At 47.0% G+C, this 19,836-nt stretch overlaps 1 protein-coding gene across 7 annotated transcripts in view; it reads right to left on the bottom strand.

Annotated features, from left to right (window-relative positions):
- SNX29 (sorting nexin 29) overlaps positions 1–19,836 on the bottom strand; it is a 531,581-nt gene that overhangs the window by 394,493 nt on the left and 117,252 nt on the right. For 6 of the 7 annotated variants that reach the window (XM_077906677.1, XM_077906675.1, XM_077906674.1 and 3 more), the window contains exons 12-13: positions 11,236–11,299; positions 8,970–9,098 (exon numbers count right to left, since the gene is read on the bottom strand). In XM_077906677.1, the coding sequence (XP_077762803.1) occupies positions 8,970–9,098; positions 11,236–11,299 (193 nt within the window). Of the gene's footprint in view, positions 1–82; positions 136–8,969; positions 9,099–11,235; positions 11,300–19,836 lie in introns of all 7 variants that reach the window. The other variant, XM_077906680.1, reaches the window with a different exon arrangement.

Below are 19,836 nucleotides of genomic sequence, written 5' to 3'. Positions count from 1 at the left end.
ACTCTTTGCAAGCTTGGATGGAAGAATAATTTACTTCCACGAAACCAGTAACAAGCACGGCTGGCTTTTACTAAGTACTTACTCAGGGCACTCACTGTGCTTAGCACTTTTCATGCATTATCTCTTCGACAGCATCTATAAGGGAGAGATGATTATCCCAGTTTTCTAGATGAAAGGCATTAGGGGTACAATTACCACCAGAATCTCTCATCTCAAAGTGGCAGAAGCACTTGGATGGCCCTCAGAGTGACCTTCTCCTTCACCTCACCCTAGTCCTGACCTTAAGAGGCAGAGCTCAAATCCAAGGCTTACCCCATATAGCATTACATAATACTTTCTTCCAAGAAGGGCCAACTAGAGCATAAGGAATGGCCAGCCAAAAGGTTAAAATCTTTGTTTATATATAGCTCACCCCTCTCGATTTTCATACCTATGGGTCAGAGTCAGCTCTGTCTTGACTCTGTCTCTGATTGACTAAGCTTAACACAGAGTAGATGTTTGATGAGTGACTCAACAAATGAGCCCATGAGTACTAACCATCCTTCACTGACTGTGGGTAGCATTCAACTTCAGGAACTGGGCTCCCTCTAAGCCATCCTGTCTCCCGCCCTGACACATATGTTTTCTACTCCTCCTTGTCCCACAACATGCACTCCCCTCTCCGTGGCTGCTCTGGTATAAGTCATAAAGGACCTGTCAGCTGCTGACAAAGACCCACTGAAGAATGACGAAGAACATAACTCATTCGGCTAATGAGACTCAGTCCAAGAGCCAATGACCTTGGGGAAAGCAAGTGTCGTGTCCAAGGGGAAGTGAGGGGCCAGGAGTACCAGAGTAGGCTGGGACACACAGTGGGAGCTCTCAACAGAGAAATCTTTGTGGTCAGGGTTTAGTCCTTAGCCAAACCCTCTCAGAGACCAAAGCAACTGAAAATGGGCCAGAAGGCTCCTGAATACCCAATTCTGATGGCCTAGTTCTCAAATCTTGTTGAAAATGAGAATTAGTGGGGAAGAGCAAAGGCAAGGACTCTCACTGGGAAACATCACTGCCTCCTAGAGGTGTGAACATAGGCATTTCAAAAGCTCCCAGGGGACTCATGTTTGGCAAAGTCTAAGCAATGCAAAAGTATGGAGATGCTTTTGGCCATCATCGGGATGACAGGGTGCTGCTAGCATTTATCCAGTCGGGCCAAGGCAGGCCTGGATCCCCCATCATACTTTCAATCGTCATAGGACCCTTCGTGTAGGTGCCAAGTTTGTTTCTAGTCTGACTACAATCTAGTTCATTTAAAATACACACAACATACTGGTTTTTTACCCTAGAATTCACCCACGCTCTACTTTCATTTTCTGTTCTTATAATCAAGGCCTTTAAGATCTTCTTACTGCCTTTAATCCAAACTCATGCATTATAAGTAGGTGCAAGCACTTAACCGCATCATGTTTTCCAGCAAAGCCATACCTGGCCAATATATATTGAAATCTACTTTTTATTATAAATTACTTTCCTTTTTTTTCTCCTTCATAGCAGTTAGGGTGTTACACTCATTATTTTGCTTTTTTTTTTTTTCATTATTTTAATAATTAGTTCTATAGGTAAGTTATAGCAGCTACGCATTTCATTTCAGTATAGTAAAGGGGACCTTATCCAAATTCCACCCCCAAATATTTTTATTATCCTAAAAAAGGAATACAGACTCCTTTAGAGCCTGAGAACTACACATCCACATGATTCAGTGCTTATCAATGAGGTCCAATTATTATTGGACATTAAGACCCAAACAAGGCAAGACAGAAACGAGGACATACAGCCCATGTTTGACCTTCTCACCTCTGACCATTGGACTCAGGATGAAAACCATCATCAATGCCTTTAGATGGAAACTTAAGAGATTTACTGTCCTTTTTCACTAGAAGCATACTCCTCCTTTTTCTCTAATTTAAAAATAGGGATCCCTGGGTGGCGCAGCGGTTTGGCGCCTGCCTTTGGCCCAGGGCGCGATCCTGGAGACCCGGGATCGAATCCCACATCGGGCTCCCGGTGCATGGAGCCTGCTTCTCCCTCTGCCTGTGTCTCTGCCTCTCTCTCTCTCTCTCTGTGACTATCATAAAAAAAAAAAATTAAAAAAAAATAAAATAAAAGGCAGACACTGAGATTTAAAGCTTTCATGGAAAGTCAGTAAAGGTCTCCAGGGGTCCAGATGGAATGATGGGAGTGGGGCACCTAGCACCTTACCCAACCTTCCCTTACTGATTGTGCAGTACAGTTCTGTCTCACATGCAGGACAGAAAGAACACTGGGAGGAACTGAAGGTCAAGTGAAGGCCAGTGACCAAAGGCTCTAAGATGCTCACTGCAAGAGAAAGCTAGGACAACGGAGAGACCTACATGCTCTTGTCTGGCCTCAGCATCAGGCACCCACAGCCAATGTACCAGCTAAGAAATCAGGGGACAGCCACTGAACATTTATGATGAGCCTGGAGATCTCCTGAAGGCTTTAGGAGCATTAGCTCCTATAATCTTCCCCACAAACCTAAGAGAAGTATAACAGACATGATTTATCTGCCTGCCTCGGAGACCTGGCGAGATAGCCAATCATGGCCTTCTGCTCACTCCCGGCCACAATATGCCCAGTGAAGAGTCTAAGAGACTATATATGGACAACATCAGGAGAAAGTCTCCTCTCTTTGGATCTTACACAAGGCTCGGTGCCATCAGAGGTCACTTTGCTGCTAGGTGCAGAGGCCCTACCCAAGAAGGACACAAAGAGCCAAGAGCAGAGGAGAGGGAGCACTGACCTCACTGGAGAGCCCAGGTCCAGGAACACCTGAATAGAGTGACCAGTCCCACCAACACCAAATTGCCCTGTTGACCACAGCTAATTTGGATTGGGTTTCTACAGCCAAAAGCTTATTAACATTAGTTCAGATTATTATGCACCAGTGCACAACCAGGGAAAGGAAGATGTAAGAAATTGCTAGGTGACCCAGCCAGGACCAGAGTCACTGTGCTGCTTCCTTAGCCAAGGGTTAGACACAGCCCTTGCAAGCCAGCACTCAGGACACACCACACAACATCCTTTTTGTCCTCTCACAGGAAGTATGGGGAGGAGTCCATGCTACCCACTGTCTTTTAAATTTTCAACAGAGGAGAAACCAGAGGCTCAGAAGGACGAAAGAAATGGCACCATCATACAACCAACATATTCTTGTTTGCACACTAAAGTGCCTCAACAGGAGATAAAATTGTGACCAAGAGTATTAGTAAGGCCAGTCCCAACAGGCGACAGGAAACAAAGCCCTTTAGCTGGGCTCTGTGGAACCACCCACTGGGTGCTCTTCAGGACAGGCTCTTCACTCTTCATGAATCACGGCCAGCCACACGTCTATTTGTGAACCTAACAGGTTGATGGTTGAGGGAGCAATGTTGCCTAGGCACAAAGGAAACAACTTGCTCCAACCCCCTATTATCCAAACAAAGAAGTCTGGTTAGTTAGGACTCAGGATTGTAACAGAGAACATCAGTCACAAACTGATTCAAATAACTGAAGGAAGTAATTAGTTCATACAACTGGTAAGTCTAGATAAATAACAGCTTCAGGAAAAACTAGATCCAAGAGCTTAAGGTGTATCATTAGAACCTGCCTGTTTCTCTCTCCCTCCATCTCTCCATGGTGTTACCATTTGGGGTCAGGATCTTCCCACATAGCAGCAAAGACTGATGCCAACAATGCCTGTCTTACATCCTATCCTCTCAAGAATGCCATAACTGGCTCTTAACAAATCAACTTGGCCACATGACCTTCTGTGATCCAATCACAGTGACCAAGAAATAGAACAAGCTGACTATCCAGACCTGATTACCTGCCCTACTCTGGAGACCAGTTAGGCAGTGGTAGGGTCAGTCCCACCAAATCACACAGAACAGGAAGGAAGAACCACTCACCAAGAAAGACTGGGATAGTGTCTGCCCCAGGAAGAAAGAATCCTGGTGGTGATGGTGGGCAGGCTCCAAACTGACCCCCAATGATCCCTGCCACTTGGTAAGCACATCCATGTGTAGATCCCTCCTACACTAAATCAGGGTTGATCTGTGGGACAACAGGAAACAGGGAAAGTAATAGGTTTTCATTCCCAAGATTAGGTTGTAAAAGAATGACACCATGTCTTGCATGTTGAGTGTGTTCTCTTGCTCTTAAATTACTCACACTCCAGGAAACCTGCTACTGTGCTGTGAGCCACCCTACTGGTAGAGGCCCATATGGCAGGGAATGGAGACCTCTTACAAGAGCCTTAGGAGTAAGCTTGTAAGTAGACCCTCCACAGGGGCACATGGTGACTCAAGTCAGTTAAGCATCGTACTCTTGATTTCAGCTGGGGTTGTGGAATTGTACCCCACATCACGCTACACACTCAGCAGGGAGTCTGCTTGGGATTCTCTCATTCTTCCTCTGCTCCTCTTGTGCACACAGGTGTGCTCTCTCAAATACATTAAAAAAAAAGATCGTCCAGGCCTAATCAAGCCTTCAAATGACTACACCCTCATGGTCAACTCTGAGAAACACCCAGCTGAGCCACTCCCTGATTTCTAAGCCCCAGAATTGTGGAGGATCATGAACATGTATTTTCAACTACCAGACTTTGAAATAAATTTGTTACAAAGCAAAAGCTAAGTAATAAAATCAACAAAAAACAGGGGAACCCTGGGTGGCGCAGCAGTTTGGCACCTGCCTTTGGCCCAGGGCACGATCCTGGAGACCCAGGATCGAATCCCATATCGGGCTCCCGGTGCATGGAGCCTGCTTCTCCCTCTGCCTATGTCTCTGCCTCTCTCTCTCTCTCTCTATCATAAATAAATAAAAATTAAAAAAAAGAAAAAAACAAAAACAAACAAAAAAAAAAACAGAAAACATCCTAGCAATAATCCAATTACCCTGCTCACTTGCTTCTCTCAAAGGTAGTTCGCATGTAAAGGCCTTCTTTCTGTGAACACCTGACTCCTAGCTTCAGTTTTCTTAATTCAGTAGGAAATAATCCTTTAGGGAGGGAGACTCACAGGCCTAGAATTGCTATGGACACTAATGCCTCCACCCTGGGACTGAGCAGCCAGTTAGGGCCATGAAAGCACTGAGCTGGTTACACAATTTTGTTCTTGCCTGAGCCAAGACAGCACCAAAAGAAAGCCATCAATTTTGAGCAAAAAGGAAGGTGATAAAAAGCTGATTTTTTCCTACAGTGTTTCAGTTTTACAACATTCAGAGCCAGTATAGCACACACGTACAAACACACACAGCATATTCCCATACTCACTGCAAAAAATAATTTCACTTTTTAGGGTCTGAAATAGCCTAGCATTTAATTGTTTCTGCACCATTGCCAAATTAAAATTCAGGTTTTGATTAGATAAGGTTTCTTAGTAATATAATTATTGTACTCAGGAAAAAAAAGATTATGATAATTAACATTTATTGAGCACTTATGAAGCACATTGACTGAGCCAACACACAGTCTCTCACTTTATCCTGCAACAACTGTGAGGTCCAGGATTTTTTTTAACCTCCTCTTACAGTTAAGGAAACAAGGAAGTCACTTGCTCAAGCTCATACAATAATGCAGCAGCAAAGCCATGATTCAACTCCCACAGGCCAACGCTGGAATCCGTGCCACCAACTACTAGACTAAACCACCTCCATTGTGACACCTGCCACCTGAACACAAGAGGACATGAGAACAGAACAGCCCCAGTGCAGGCACGTAGTCAACCGCACCCCAGGCTCACAAGCAACAACTGACCACACACCTCTACCATCCGGCAACACTGATAGCTCTCCTTCTGGGGCAAGGAGCAGTAAGAGAGTTCCAACAACTAACAGAGGAACTCTCTGGAACAGGTCAGCAGTTGGGCTGTATCAAAACACACATCCTGGGGATCCCTGGGTGGCTCAGCAGTTTAGTGCCTGCCTTCAGCCCAGGACATGATCCTGGAGCCTCAGGATCGAGTCCTGAATCGGGCTCCCTGCATGGAGCCTGCTTCTCCCTCTGCCTCTCTCTCTCTCTCTCTGTCTCTCATGAAAAAATAAAATCTTTAAAAAAAAAAAAAAAAAAAAAAAAACCTCACACATCCAGCTGTTCCATTTGCGTCCTTGTTGTCTCCTGCTTAACTGTGTGCAATTTCATAGGTGTTCCTTCTGCAAACTTTCAGGCACCTTCAACTCTTAGCTACCCACTGTTCAAATGGGGTTAAACCACCCGGGTTGCCCAGCGGTTTAGCACTGCCTTCGGCCCAGGGTGTGATCCTGGAGACCCGGGATCGAGTATAGAGCCTGCTTCTCCTCTGCCTGTGACTCTGCCCCCCCCCACCCTCCCCCCCCCCCTCTCTCTCTCTGTGTGTGTGTGTGTGTCTCATGAATAAATAAATAAAATCTTTAAAATAAAGACTGCTTAGGAAATTAGGTTCATCTATTCCATTCATGATCTACAATTCCCCCAGAATTATCCTATATTAAACACACTAACTATAAAATACACTCAACTGCTCATGTCCAGAGCCTCACGCCCTTTTGAATTTTGTCCTTTCTGGTGCAGATCATCATCCTATTTCCTCAACAAGGAAATGAACACTTGCTGATGTTCAATCACCCAGAGATGCATAATCTGCCAGCAACAGAGTGGAGACTCAAAGCTAAGCAGACCCCTAATACAACCCCCAGATGACCATGAATAGCAGAACCAGAGTGTTTACAGACTTCAGCCTTTATCATAAACACAATTATATGACAGAACCCTGGCATGGCCAAGGCAAAATGGTGGTCCAGTGGAGAAAATGCCAAGTACTGTGCCTGTCATTGTCCTTCAACTGCCTGATGCATTGAGATGCATCATGAGGTCTTGAGAGGTTATTTTCAAGTATGAAGAAAGCAGAGTTCTAATTAAAAATAGATCATTGTGCCAACTTTCGAGAACATATACGTAACAATTCCATTAGTGCCACACACATCACAGGGCAGAACCAGGGCAGTAATGCTGCTATGAATGACAGGACTCTGGACTCCCTGCACATCCACAGGACATCATCTCCTGGCCTTTCCCCAAGATTTATTCTTTCCAGAGGGTGAGCAGAGGCACAAGCAGGAGGAGGGGCAGAAGGAGTGAGCATCTCAAGCAGGCTGTCTCCTGAGCGCAGAGACCAACACAGGCTGAGATCAAGAGTTGGCTGCGTAACTGACTGAGACCCAGGAGCCCCATCCTGGTCTCATTTTAAAGTAGCTTTAGGGGAGGCTGGGTGGCTCAGTGGTTGAGCATCTGCCTTTGGCTCAGGGCATGATCCAGTCCCACATCAGGCCCCCTACAGGTAGCCTGCTTCTCCCTCTGCCTAGGTCTTTGCCTCTGTCTCTCACGAATGAATAAATAAATAAAACCTTTAAAAATAAGTAAATATGGGACGCCTGGGTGGCTCAGGGATTGAGCGTCTGCTTTCAGCTCAGGGAGTGATCCTGGAGTTCCAGGATGGAGTCCCACATTGGGCTCCCTACCTGAAGCCTGCTTCTTGCTCTCCCTGTGTCTCTGCTTCTCTCTGGGTGTCTCTCATGAATTAATAAGTATAATCTTAAAAAATAAATAAATAAATAAATAAATAAATAATAAAGCAGCTTTAAAGAACCACTGATAAACTGTTTATCCTACCTAACAGGAAAGAACTCAAATGTCCAACAAATGGGAATTATTTTAATGTGGTACATTAGCTCAATGCAATGCCATATCTGGGCATATAAAAGCCACTAACATAAAATGTAAGTGCTTCAGAGAAGCAGACTAAGAAATGACAGTTATAGATTTTAAGTGCAGTACATAAAAATGTTTGCATGTGAACAAATTCAGGAAAATCCACATTTTTATGGGACTTGAGATTGTGAGCTTTCCTTAATAAGATATAAACTAAATCACAGGAAAGGAAATAAAATGGCTTTTCACTAAGAACACACTCAACTGTACTCTTCATTAGGAAGTTGCAGATGCAAACCATTATGCCAATGCCACTTTTCACCTTACCAGGTTACATTACCAGGGACCCAGAAATGGGGCCTGACCTCTGTAGGCACAGCTGAGTAGAAGCAGGCCTTCCCACCTGCTCCTGCTGGGACAGTTAGCTCAGCCTCAGAGGTTGGGGATGTGGGGCAGAGGAGGTGTTGACCTCTATCTACCTTAGAAAACTACTGCACTTTGACCCAGCAATTCTACCTCAAGGAATTTTTCTAACAAATATAGAACAGAGTGACAAACACAAAGGTTATGCACTGTGGCATCATTACAAACAGTATTAGGAAATGATCACAAGCCACTTCCAATGCCTGGCTGTCAGCATCCTGGTCAGATCAACTCTAGTGTAGATGAGAGATCAGAAACTATTGGAAAGGCAGTGGCCCCAGTACAGCAGTACAGAAGCATCTGTATGATGTCCAGTGAGTGGGGGTGGAATAAAGGACCATGTTTCACAGAGGTCAAAGGAAGGCAGGAGAGGTAAGTGAAAAGACAAAACAAAGGACATGCGTGGAACATCTCTGCACTGACCACTGCCCGCTCGAGGGGGACTGCATCATTTAATGCTGTGTACTTTTTATAGTTTGAACCATATGTATGTATATCATTCAGTAATTGTAAGTTAAAATTTCAAATGAATAGTTTTCCTTTGGTCTTTTTTGCTGATTAAAGTGCCAGGGAAGGGACACCTGGGTGGCTCAGCAGTTGAGCATCTGCCTTCAATTCAGGTCATGATCCCAGAGTTCCAGAATTGAGTTCCACATGGGGCTCCCTGCATGGAGCCTGCTTCTCCCTCTGCCTGTGTCTCTGCCTCTGTCTCTCAGAAATAAATAAATCTTAAAAAAAAAAAAAATAGTGCCAGGGAAGGGTGTGCTTGAGGTTTGCACAAACTTCTGCTGCCACACCCACTTGTCAGGCCCTCTGCACCCCCTACCTTGCCAGCGCCTGGATCTTCAGGACGTGCCTCTCTTCCTGCTCAGCCACCTTCTTTTTCAAGGTGTCCACTTCCTGCCGCAGGGCCGCAGAGTGCTCCATCTCACCGTCAAGCAGGTTCCGCAAAGACCTGGGCAGAGGGGCCATCTGTTCAGACATGGCCAGTGGAGACGGCCGCACCAAAACACACCCCTTCATTTTCCACAAAGGGTCTGTTTGAACCTGTGTTCCAGTCTATCTCATGTGAAGTGATTTACAGATATACCCAAGTCTGCTCATGTGCCTCTGAGGAAGAACCAGGATGTGGCCCAGGCTCTGTGGCGCACGCCCCCCCGCCGCCCCCCCCCCCCACACCATAGCAGTGGCCAGCAAAATTAAAGGCAAAGAGTGGAGAGACCCCCAGGCAAGCTCCTTTCAAGGCATGCCACCCAGAAAGGCCACACATGAAATGAAGACCATTTTGTCACAGCTGAATCAGAGAAGAGATTTAACCAGGGAAGAGATTCCAGGACAGGCCCCAAGTGTCCCGTGAGCTGAAAGAGTAGAATACGGACAGAGGCCTCTTCTCACTTCCCCTTCTACCCACAAAGCACACTGGCATCCTGTCTACCATCTCCAGGTGACACGGGCAGACCTAGTGTTTTATAGTGTTACCTGGGTTCACACTGCAGGGATCCTGCTCTGTACTATGCTTGAGAGTTAATACTCCAAATAACATTCACTTCTCGGTCATCCTTGGTCTTGTAAAGCAGACAAGACAAAAGCTGTTCCAGAAAGAGCCATGATTAGCCACCGAGAAGTGAGCCAAACAAGGTTCTGACTATACTTCACTGGACCTCGAATGGATCTTTTCAGAGAGCACTTACTGACTTTGGGGCCCCTACATCCCAAACCTAGTGTACAGGTGACATCAGGATATAAGCAGAAGTGGGACTGGGAGTTTTGCGCGCGCGCGCGCACACACACACACACACACACACACACCCCATTCCATCACTCACTCAACTCTGAAGTCTGCAGTTCCTTTAGGGCTTTGAAAATATTCCCTTCTTGGGGCCTGCAACCCCCCGACACAAACATGGTGTGACTGTTTTTCCCCCACTGGAAGGAGAAATTGACTATAACTATTGTTCTTCACAAGGTAAGACAAAACCTACAGTTTCTTCCAAGAGAACAGCTCCAGCTAGAGCAAAGAAAAAGAATCCTGTAGTATCTACAAGCCCTTCATTTAACGTTTCTTAGTTGGAAAATTGTGCTGTCTCGAGATTCCTTTTTTTAAAAATTATCTTTTGTTTTAGAAATCATGCTTGTTTTTCTTTTATGTGTTTTTGTAGAGGAGGAGGAAGAAGCTTGTCGAGCAGGGCCCACAGTAAGGTTTACGAAGGACAATCATGATTGCCTGTCACCGTGGACACTTAATTCCTGCTTGCTGCTCGGAGTAGGAGAACAAGGAAGCAACAGGAATGCACACACGCAGGCCCAAGGGCGCATGTCCCCTGACCCCCGGGGAGACAAACAATGGCTCGGGAAGCCTAACCTACAACTGCAGGCAAATCCCTCCACCAACTGCCCTGAGGCCAAGACAAGGTCACAGTTGAGAAGCTCATAGTCAAGGCCACCAGATGGGAGCAGCAGAGCTCACACAGGGCAAGCAGCTACCATTGTTTTCAACAGGGAACCCAAAACAATTAAAGTCTTTACCTTCTCACTATCTGCAATTGGGCTTGTTTGTTCTGAACAAGCCAAAAAGAAGTCAAATACCATCTTGCCCTAGGTATCCCTGATTTGAGAAAACTAAGTATCTGAGTGCTCAGGACATGGGAAGACAGGCCTTCAAATAAAAGGTTACTCAAAAGCCTGCTTTGTGTTGGGGGGCGAGGGGCAGAGGAAGACAGCCAACAGGTATGGGGTGCTTTTGAGGTGAACACATTCTAGAAGTGGACCTTGGAGACGGCTGCACATGCGTGCAAACACTGAACTGTACCCTTTAAATAGGCTGATTACATAATATGTGAATTGTATCTCAGAGTCTCCTTTAAAAAAAAAAGTTCAGGAAGATTGCTTTACCAAATCCTTAGTTTGTTCTAAGGTAGAGCCATGATTGGAAGGCTTTCATCCCCTCCCAATGCTAAAGTGGTACATCCTACACAAAAGGAGATCGCTGGTCACAATATTGTCAAAGCAAGATTTCCTTCATCTGTAATATTCTTCGTCCCGGAGGTTTAATGTCAAAGAGACTATTCCTCAAGCCTGAAAAATCAGGATACCTGTTCTCCTCTTCCAGCTCGTCTTTCCTGTTCATCATGGCCACGATGGCTTGTCGAAGTTCACCTAAGGGAAGAAAGCACAGTCGAGATTACTCAGCAGACCCCGCCCATTTCACCATTCCTTCATCGAGCTGGATTATGTGCTATTTAGGGCAAGCTGTCTAGACAAGTTCCATTTTCCCTTTCAAAATTAATTCCTGTTCAGTCTGAAAGACCCAATGAGCACAGCTGATCACTTATTAGCCACACAAAACGGGAGGGGAGGGCACAGTGAGGTGTGAGGAGGGCTCTCTTCAGGGAGCATACTCTGCACTGCTACGGGAAAAAGACAGTCTTGCAGCTTCTACACACTTTTCTGAACCCCTACTACTGGACCATATCTGCTTTGAACAACAATCTATTCCAGGTACAGCTGTTTATCAACAGAAGAGAGAGCTGATCAAGTGCCATTTGGCTCCACATGGACATAGAAACACTTAGTAAACCTTAGAAACACTTAGTAAAACCTAAGAGCTCTGGTTTTCCTACATGGACTTCTCTCATTAGTACAGGTGACACTAGAAAGGGGTGGGGCCTCCCCAATACACAGTCTTGACCTACAGGTGCTACTCCTGTGGGGATCTTCAACTTAGGAAAGCATTCACTGATAGGAAACCATGCTTTTAAATAAGCATGCAACTTTCCTACCTCCAAACTTAACTGTTGTCACAATCCATCCACGTATTAAAGATGCTGTTTAGCGTTATCACTCAGATCTCAAGACATAGAACTTCTGGATTTCTCCAAGAGACCCAGTTTTATTTTTTCCCTCCCTAACAAATCCTGTGACATTTTGTTTCCCTCTTGGGATTGGCTGCTGGAAAGCTCACAGCCAAAATTACACATCCAGTGAATACACAGAGCCATGTGGCAACCACGATAGGCCGTTTTATAGGTGTGCTAATGAGCTCAAACAGATTAAATACTGACAGCACTAAAATTTGAATCCAAATCTCCCCAATCCTAAACTCTGCGCTGGACCCCAGGAGACAGTAACTGCTACCAGTCACATGTGCAGATGGAAGAACTTGGATTTTACAGAGGCCTCACAGGGACATTAGTCCATAACCGGATCAAAACCGAGTTCTCAGACTCCAGGGGGACACTGCCATGAAGACACCAGCACTGGCAGAAGGTGGGAGGGCCAGGGAGGAGACCCAGGTCACACGTGTGCAAGGTCCAGAAACAAGGCGTGTCCAGAAATGAGGCCACAGCCAGGACCAGAGGGGCACAGCTCCTGCCACACGTAAGATCCAAGTCACACATGATCCTTCCAACCTTTCAACATTTGAAAAATTAGAAAAATAAATAAGCAGAAAAAGCAGTTACCTTAAAAGGGTAAGAGTAAGGGTGGTGGCAAGATCAAGAAGGAGGGAAGTAAGGTTAGGAAGAGTTTGAGGCCTAATGAGACCAAAGGGGCTGAGCTGCCCCACAGCCCCCCGAGAGACAGGAACCAGCTCACGAAGCAGATAAAGCTGCAGAGTGCGTGCTCCTTAAACACCCACTGAGCACCTACAAGGTACCTTCCCAAGTTAAGGTGAGGTACCTTAACTCACTTAAGGAAGGTCTTTAAAGGAACAATACCCATTCCCATATGCCTATCATGAAACAGGGTCTATAGGACTTTGCCTTCCAAACTTGACCAGGTAACTGGGTCCTGGCTCTCAGGCTCATCCCAGTCTCTCATTCTCCCTCAGGTATGAGAAGCAAAATCAGCACCCACCTTCCCAACTCCCTGGGGTGCCAGAAGGTTCCGAGGACAGAGGGGATGGGATGGCGCTATGGTAAAGCACTGCCTCTTACACACTGCAGCAGGGAGCATTATCACCTTAGAAGAACATCAACGTATGCAGTTTAAACTGAAAAATGGGTGGGGCAGTTGGGAGCCACACACAAACCACCCAGTAATCTGTTCTATGACACCATGGCCATGAAAGGGGAAAAATAAAGACCAAGGACAGGCTAAGATCTATTTGGTTTTTCTCTTCAAGAAACCCAGCACCAGAGGCCAGCGACCTGAAATCGCTCCTGTACTCCAAGGACTGCTTGAATCCAGAGTTTTCCTACCAAGCCACCTCCCCACTGGGGTTCTCTATCAGTCCAAACTTCACATAAGGATGGAAGAAGAGGATATGCACTTACAGTAAGAGTTGCTCCATGAGGCTGGAAGAGGTGAAATTTTTTTTTCTTCAATAGACTTATTTTTTTAAAGCCATTTTTGGTCCATGGCTGATCTGAACGTATGGAGCTTTTCCATGCACCCTCCCTGTACATTGGTTATGAATGATGAGCCTGCACAGACACACTGTAACCAGCCCCAGGTTAACATCACAGCTTGCCCTTGGCACAGAGTACTCTCGGAGTTTGGACAATGGTACTGATGTGTGTCTGCCATTATAGTAGCACATAAAATAGTCTTGCTGTCCCTAAAACCCCCTGTGCTCCACTTGTCTATCCTCCCTCCCCCAACCCCAGAGAAATCCTCTGGAGAAACTACACTATCTGTAAGCCTTCTGTTCTGTGGCAACACGTGACACGCATGTCTGATTTATACTAATGAGCCATGTGCACTGGATCCAAGCAGCAGGAGCACCCTGCAGAGCACATGTGCACAGCAGGGCACCTCCGCCGCCACAGCACAGCATGGGGTGCCCCGGACTGCTCAGTCCCCCTGTGCCTCTGACAAGCCTCTGCTGGAGGGAGCACTTCACCACCCACACACTGGAGCCTTATGCTGAGATGTCTGCGTCATGCCCCCTCCTGGTGTCACCAGGTATCGCCAGCCTCTTTACTGGGGGCTGCAGCCTCTGACCAGAGGCCTTCCTGAGAGGCTCTCTGGGATGATTTTAACTGCACCATTTTGACCCTATCCACAAGTTGCTGGGATTCATGGTCAGAATTGGTTTTTTCTAATGTTCATGTCCAACTTGCAGTCTTATAAAACCCAGCCCCCTTCTTCAGGCCCAGATGAAAAGGCATGTCATCCAGGAAGCCCTCCAGGATTTGCCCACCCCTCAATAAGTTGCAGAATGTGTACAATTAACCACCTATCTCTCGCAATTGGCTTACAAATCCTTAAAGATGCACAACACATCACACACCTTGGGTCCCCAGAGGTCCAACCCATTAGATGCTTAGTCAAGGTTCATGGACAATGAATGGTCTAGACACACTATTCATACCCAACTACAATACCATGGAAACTAACAAGAGTAACAGCTGCCACGTGATAACCACTTTCTGCGTGTAAAGTATCCGCATCTGGCAAGTCTGGTCTCAATTTTCACAACCACCTAAAGAGGGCACTCAGTAAAGAGAAGAAACCCACACTGGGACAAGGCTAGGGGGTCTGAAAGTCACCTTCCACACCCGAAGGCCAAGAATTGGTCCTGCCAAAGGCATTTTCCACTATAGGTAGAGAGAATTTGCTTTAGTGGGGATCTGGGAAGGGCAAGGTGGTCCGGTATGGGTTCAAGAACCTTCCACGCCAATGACAGGAGCACAACCCATGAAGCACTGCCATCAACAGGCTCCTGGGCTGGGCAGATCCTACTTCAAACCCCAGCTCAGCCACTTAACGCCTGGTGGCACTATAGCAATGGTTACCTATCACCATACTTAGTACGTTTTCCTTCAACAGCAGGGGAAAGACAGGGATAAGGTACAAGTGACTGCCAAAGTAGGAGTTGGTTCAACTGAGCACATTTTCAGGAGTTATGAGATTTTACAGAGTTCCTATGCACCTCAACCTTGGGAAATAAGATTTTTTTTTTAAGTGGTCTAAGCCCTAGAGCAGCAGACTAGATACTAGAATTTTCTGATGTGTCAAACAAGATCACCATGGGAAACGTGGGAAATCAGACCTACAGAATGAGGTGTCACTTAGAGGAGACAGAGTGTCTAGGTTCTGGGGGCATGGCACACAGGGATCCCAGATACTGCCTCTCAGACTTTGCAGCTAAAACCTGCATATTCCACAGGTGAAAGACAGCCTGGAGGAAGCAACAGTCCCCAGCAAGTCCCAGAAAGTTCCAGAAAACATGAATGCTCTTCTAGCAAAGAAGAGCCATGTAGCTGGAATGAGAGAGCCTGGCCACAGGCTCACCTTGAAGGGGCCCCAACCACACCACGCAGGAGTCACCTGTGAGAAACAGTGGGATGACCAAGGCCGAGCTCATCATCCTCAGATACCAGCATCAGAAGTAAAAACAAGGCTGTCAGACAATCCCTCCCACCCTCCCCATGCCACCATCACAGCACATTCATTCATGGTCCCCACAAAGAAGGAAATGTCCCAAGTTAGCGGCTCTCTGCTAACAAATGCTGGGGACAGACTTTACTTTCATACACCTCCACCCTGCTGACTTTTCTGAAACAGCAAAGCCAGTGAGTAACGCTGGGGTTGGTTTTCACAGACCATGTAAATATGGTATTTGCCCGAGCACTAGTGACACACGCCAGCAGAGGTGCTCCCTACCTTATAATTTTCTCTCTTCTCCCCCAGCAACGCACATCCCATTACTGGTTTAGTCTCTAGTATTGCGGTTTTCTTCCTTTTTATTACCTGCCACAACACACGTTTCAAGTGCCCACGGACCAGCCTCTCTGCTCTGCAGCCTCCACAGAGTCTGAGGGTCTCCCTCACCCGAGGCTGAGGGCAGAGGACCAACCACCTCAAAAATTGATTCCTTGCCTGGCTTCAGAGAACTGACTAGCAAATCCGGCCCAGTACACAGGAGAAGGTTCGCTTTAACCCCAAGAAACTGATCTGAGATAAAGAGCAGCATTTCAAATCACTGTGGAAAGATGGATTCGTCCATAAATGTTACCAGGGCAAGGAACCATTTTAGGAGCAAGAAACAAGACTTACATCTCTGCTTCTGTTATGTATCCACATTTCAAATGGAATCATTTAAATGTGAAGTGTGGCCATAAAACACTTAGAAATATGTGAACAAACATTTATGCCATCTTGCAACAACAGAGGCCTTAACACGAAAGCAAACAAATCCATGAAAAAAATTACATTTTTTTTTTTTAAAAACTCTTCCCATCAAAAAAAAGGCGGGGGGGGGGGGTGGAGTGGGGCGGGGAATCCCTGGGTGGCTCAGTGGTTTAGCACCTGCCTTCGGCCCAGGGTGTGATCCTGGAAATCCAGGATCCAGTCCCACGTCAGGCTCCCTGCATGGGGCCTGCTTCTCCCTCTGCCTCTGTGTGTGTGTGTGTGTCATTAATAAATAAATAAAATCTTAAAAAAAAAAAAACCTCTGCCCATCAAGGGCCCGTCTAACAAAAAACTGATCCATTATGGAAACTTGACACTGTTAGAAGGCAGCCAACAGGCAAAGCAGGGGAAAAACAAACAGGTTTTCTCATGAAATCCCAGATCCCTCAAGTCCTCATTCTGGGACCCCAGGCAACCCCCCTTGGCTGAACACTGCTGCTCATACTGCCAGCCTCACAGGATAGAGCAGGGGACGGCAGAAGTTTTAGTAGAATTTAGCCACACTCACCCGTTCTCAAATAGTCTCTGGCTGCCTTTGTGCAACAAAAGCAAAGCTGAATTGTTGGGACAGGAAGGGAGGGTCCTGTGTGCCTGAAATAGGTACCATCTGGCCCTTTATAGGAAAAGTTTATTTTTTTTTATTTTATTTTTTTTTAGGAAAAGTTTATTGGTCTTAGGAGAACTGTCCAGAAACTCTAGTCTCTACTCCTCCATGGCCAACCATCTGATTCAGGCCTGGAGGTAGTGGGGCCTGCCAGACATTCATGCCCGGCAGTGGAGCTGACAGGCTGGACCCCACTAAGCCTGTCGACCAAGCTGAAATAGATGTGAGCCGGCTGGGTAACTGCTGCCTCAGACCCTATGGACCCCTCCCCCCAAGCCCTTCAGAGGTCTCCTCAGCTATGCTGCTGGTCCCTCCAGCTGTCCATTCAGCCTCCTGCCCTGGATCGTCTTTGTTGGGCTTCATGGTCTTTGTTGGTTCCCCAGAGGCAGCTGTGCCTACACCTAGGGCTCAACCATTGCCTGCATCCCATACATGTCCGAAGCCCCAGCAAGCATGGACCATAGTCCCCAAGGTGGTTCGCACCTTGCCCATCTCCTGTACTCCTCCCTGCTCAGTCTCACAGAACAGACCCATTCCCCTTCTCTCATGCTTCTGGGTCTTGGCGCAGGCTGTCCTAAAGGACTTGGAACCTCCTTTGGGTTTCAGGCAGGGATCACCTCTTCTGTGAGGTCCTCGCCCACAGGCAGTAGCAGTCAAGGAGCCAGGATAGGTACCTGGCAGTCAAGGAGCCAGTCTTATTCACACCCCTCCTCAAGACTCTGACCTCACAGGCCTCCAGCTACAGGCAGGGAGATATAGGACAGCTGGTTACTTCAAACAGAGCCAATCAGAGGGGGTCCTCTAGGAGTTTAGGATGGGCCAGTCTCTGACTAGAGATAAAGGAATGGTGGAAGAAGATACATCTGGCCAAGAACAAATGGTTCGAAGGTGTTCTACCAAGATTCATGTGCTGAAAGCTGAGCTGAGGACAGCTGGCCAAGCCAGGGACCAAGGAGCTGACAAATACAGGAGCTCAAGTATGCCAAAGAGGAGCCAGTAAAACCCCTCCAGGCAAACCCAGCACAGAGAAAATACAGAGTTTCCCAAAGGGGCTGGCGTCTGAAGTGTCAAACATAAGCCATAAAGCCCTGCTGCCTGACACTGGGGCAAAGACAGAGAGAAACCCAAATTGTGAGAAGAATCCCTATGGATCTGGTAAACTCACCGTTGGCTGACTTGGTCTGTAAGTGCACAAATGTAGCAGCCAACATAGCTCTCTGAGGGTGACTTGCAGAGACCGGAACCACAGGAGTAACACAGGCACAAGGAATTGCCACCCCAGCTCCTGCCTGACTCCTCCCAACACCCAGGCCCCTGGGAGCTCCTACTATCATGCTCTTGTGTTCCAAACCTCAACCATTCCAAGTCCTCACAGCCAACGGAGTCAACAAGACCCCTTTCCCTAAGGCCCTGTCACACCTTGTCTATACTAGCATGAAAGAATCTATACAAGCCTTCCACCCCCATAGAACTGGGGGCCCCCCACCTGCTCCAGCCCCTGTCCACAGTACACCCAAGACCTGAAGAATGCATGAAGGGCGAGATGAATTAATGAGCGATTGGTGCCCACTGCTGAAGTCTGCTCATCTCCAGGAACAGAGAAGCATGGGATGGGCCAGACAGAAACATCAACTGTGCTTAATAGTACGTTCAAGGCCTATCCGGAAAACACTAACCACCGCATGCACAGCTGTAATTTCCTGCCCCAGGGACAGAGACTCAGGCTCAAACCCAGCTTTTTCCAATGGGTCTTGGGAATGGAAGGGAAGGCAAATTCTTCTATCATCACCAGGCCATAAAACTGGACCATTCCCCTCCTCCTCGGCACATGAATCCACCCACGCGGATCTCAAATTTCCAACAGATCATCAGAGCAGGAACCAGCACAGATGCAGACACACACTACAGATAACACCCTTCGTCAAGGGATGACGGGTGTCGGAGGCGGCTATGTGAAGTACTGGGCCAGTGACAGCGGCCGGAGAAGGAGTGCCTGCCCATATATTCAGCCACTGAAGGCCCTCTAGGCAGGGGAAATGATCTGGAGATTAATTTTTAAAAAGGAGTTCAAAGATCACTTTAAGAGGGAGAAAAACGTAAGGACTAAGATAACTGGATGTAGTCTATCGGGACGTATGGGTGCACGCGCATGCACACTCTCACATATACATAGATCTGTATAATAATTCTTTGCCTTTATATAGCATCTCTTCCCAAAGACCTCAAAGAGCCTTTACAAATGCTCCCCTGGGGCCCATACTCCGTTATATTTAAAGAGAGAGCTCACGAGGGCACAGGCACAGAAATAAATAATATGCTTCTACGGCTATATACTTAACCTACACCGTCATTTTTCAAACTTAACTTACTGCTTTTTATATCTTTTCCTGCCTACCCACTCCCGCTCATCTCCAGGAGAAAGGATAAACTATATCGAGCTCCACTTTAACTTCAAAAATCCATCAGGCCCTTGCTGCCTTTTGTTCTGTTTCCGGCCTCCTCCTGACAACTCAGGGTTTCTACTTTGTGATTTGTTAAGATTGTGGGGGGGAGGTGCCCCCCCATACGTGTTGCCAATGCTCCAAGGGCCAGCGGCAACCCTGCTGCATTTCCTGTGTGCCCAGCCAGGAAAGAGCACGCTCTGGCCACAGTCTCCTTGGATTCCTACTACCTCCAGAGAAGCAAGGCCTACTACACCAATTCTATGAATGGGGAAGCAAAGACCCAAAAAAAGGTACCTGCTGCAGGCCATGGAGCCGGGAGTTGGTAGGACAAGGCCCTACCCTGGTCAGCCTCCCTGGGAAGCTTGCCCCTGACCTGCACTGGCAGGGTCAGCTGGAACCAGACCCCGGGATGGGGCACACTCAAGACTCAAATCCCCAGCATAGAGCCTCCACTCCCCCAACCTCTGCCTACTATGGGGGAAAAAAGAAAAAAATCAGGAATCTAATTA

Source organism: Canis aureus, chromosome 8 (genome assembly GCF_053574225.1).
Source record: "Canis aureus isolate CA01 chromosome 8, VMU_Caureus_v.1.0, whole genome shotgun sequence".
In the NCBI taxonomy this organism is placed as follows: Eukaryota; Metazoa; Chordata; class Mammalia; order Carnivora; family Canidae; genus Canis; species Canis aureus.
This window is presented reverse-complemented; position numbering and strand designations above follow the sequence as displayed.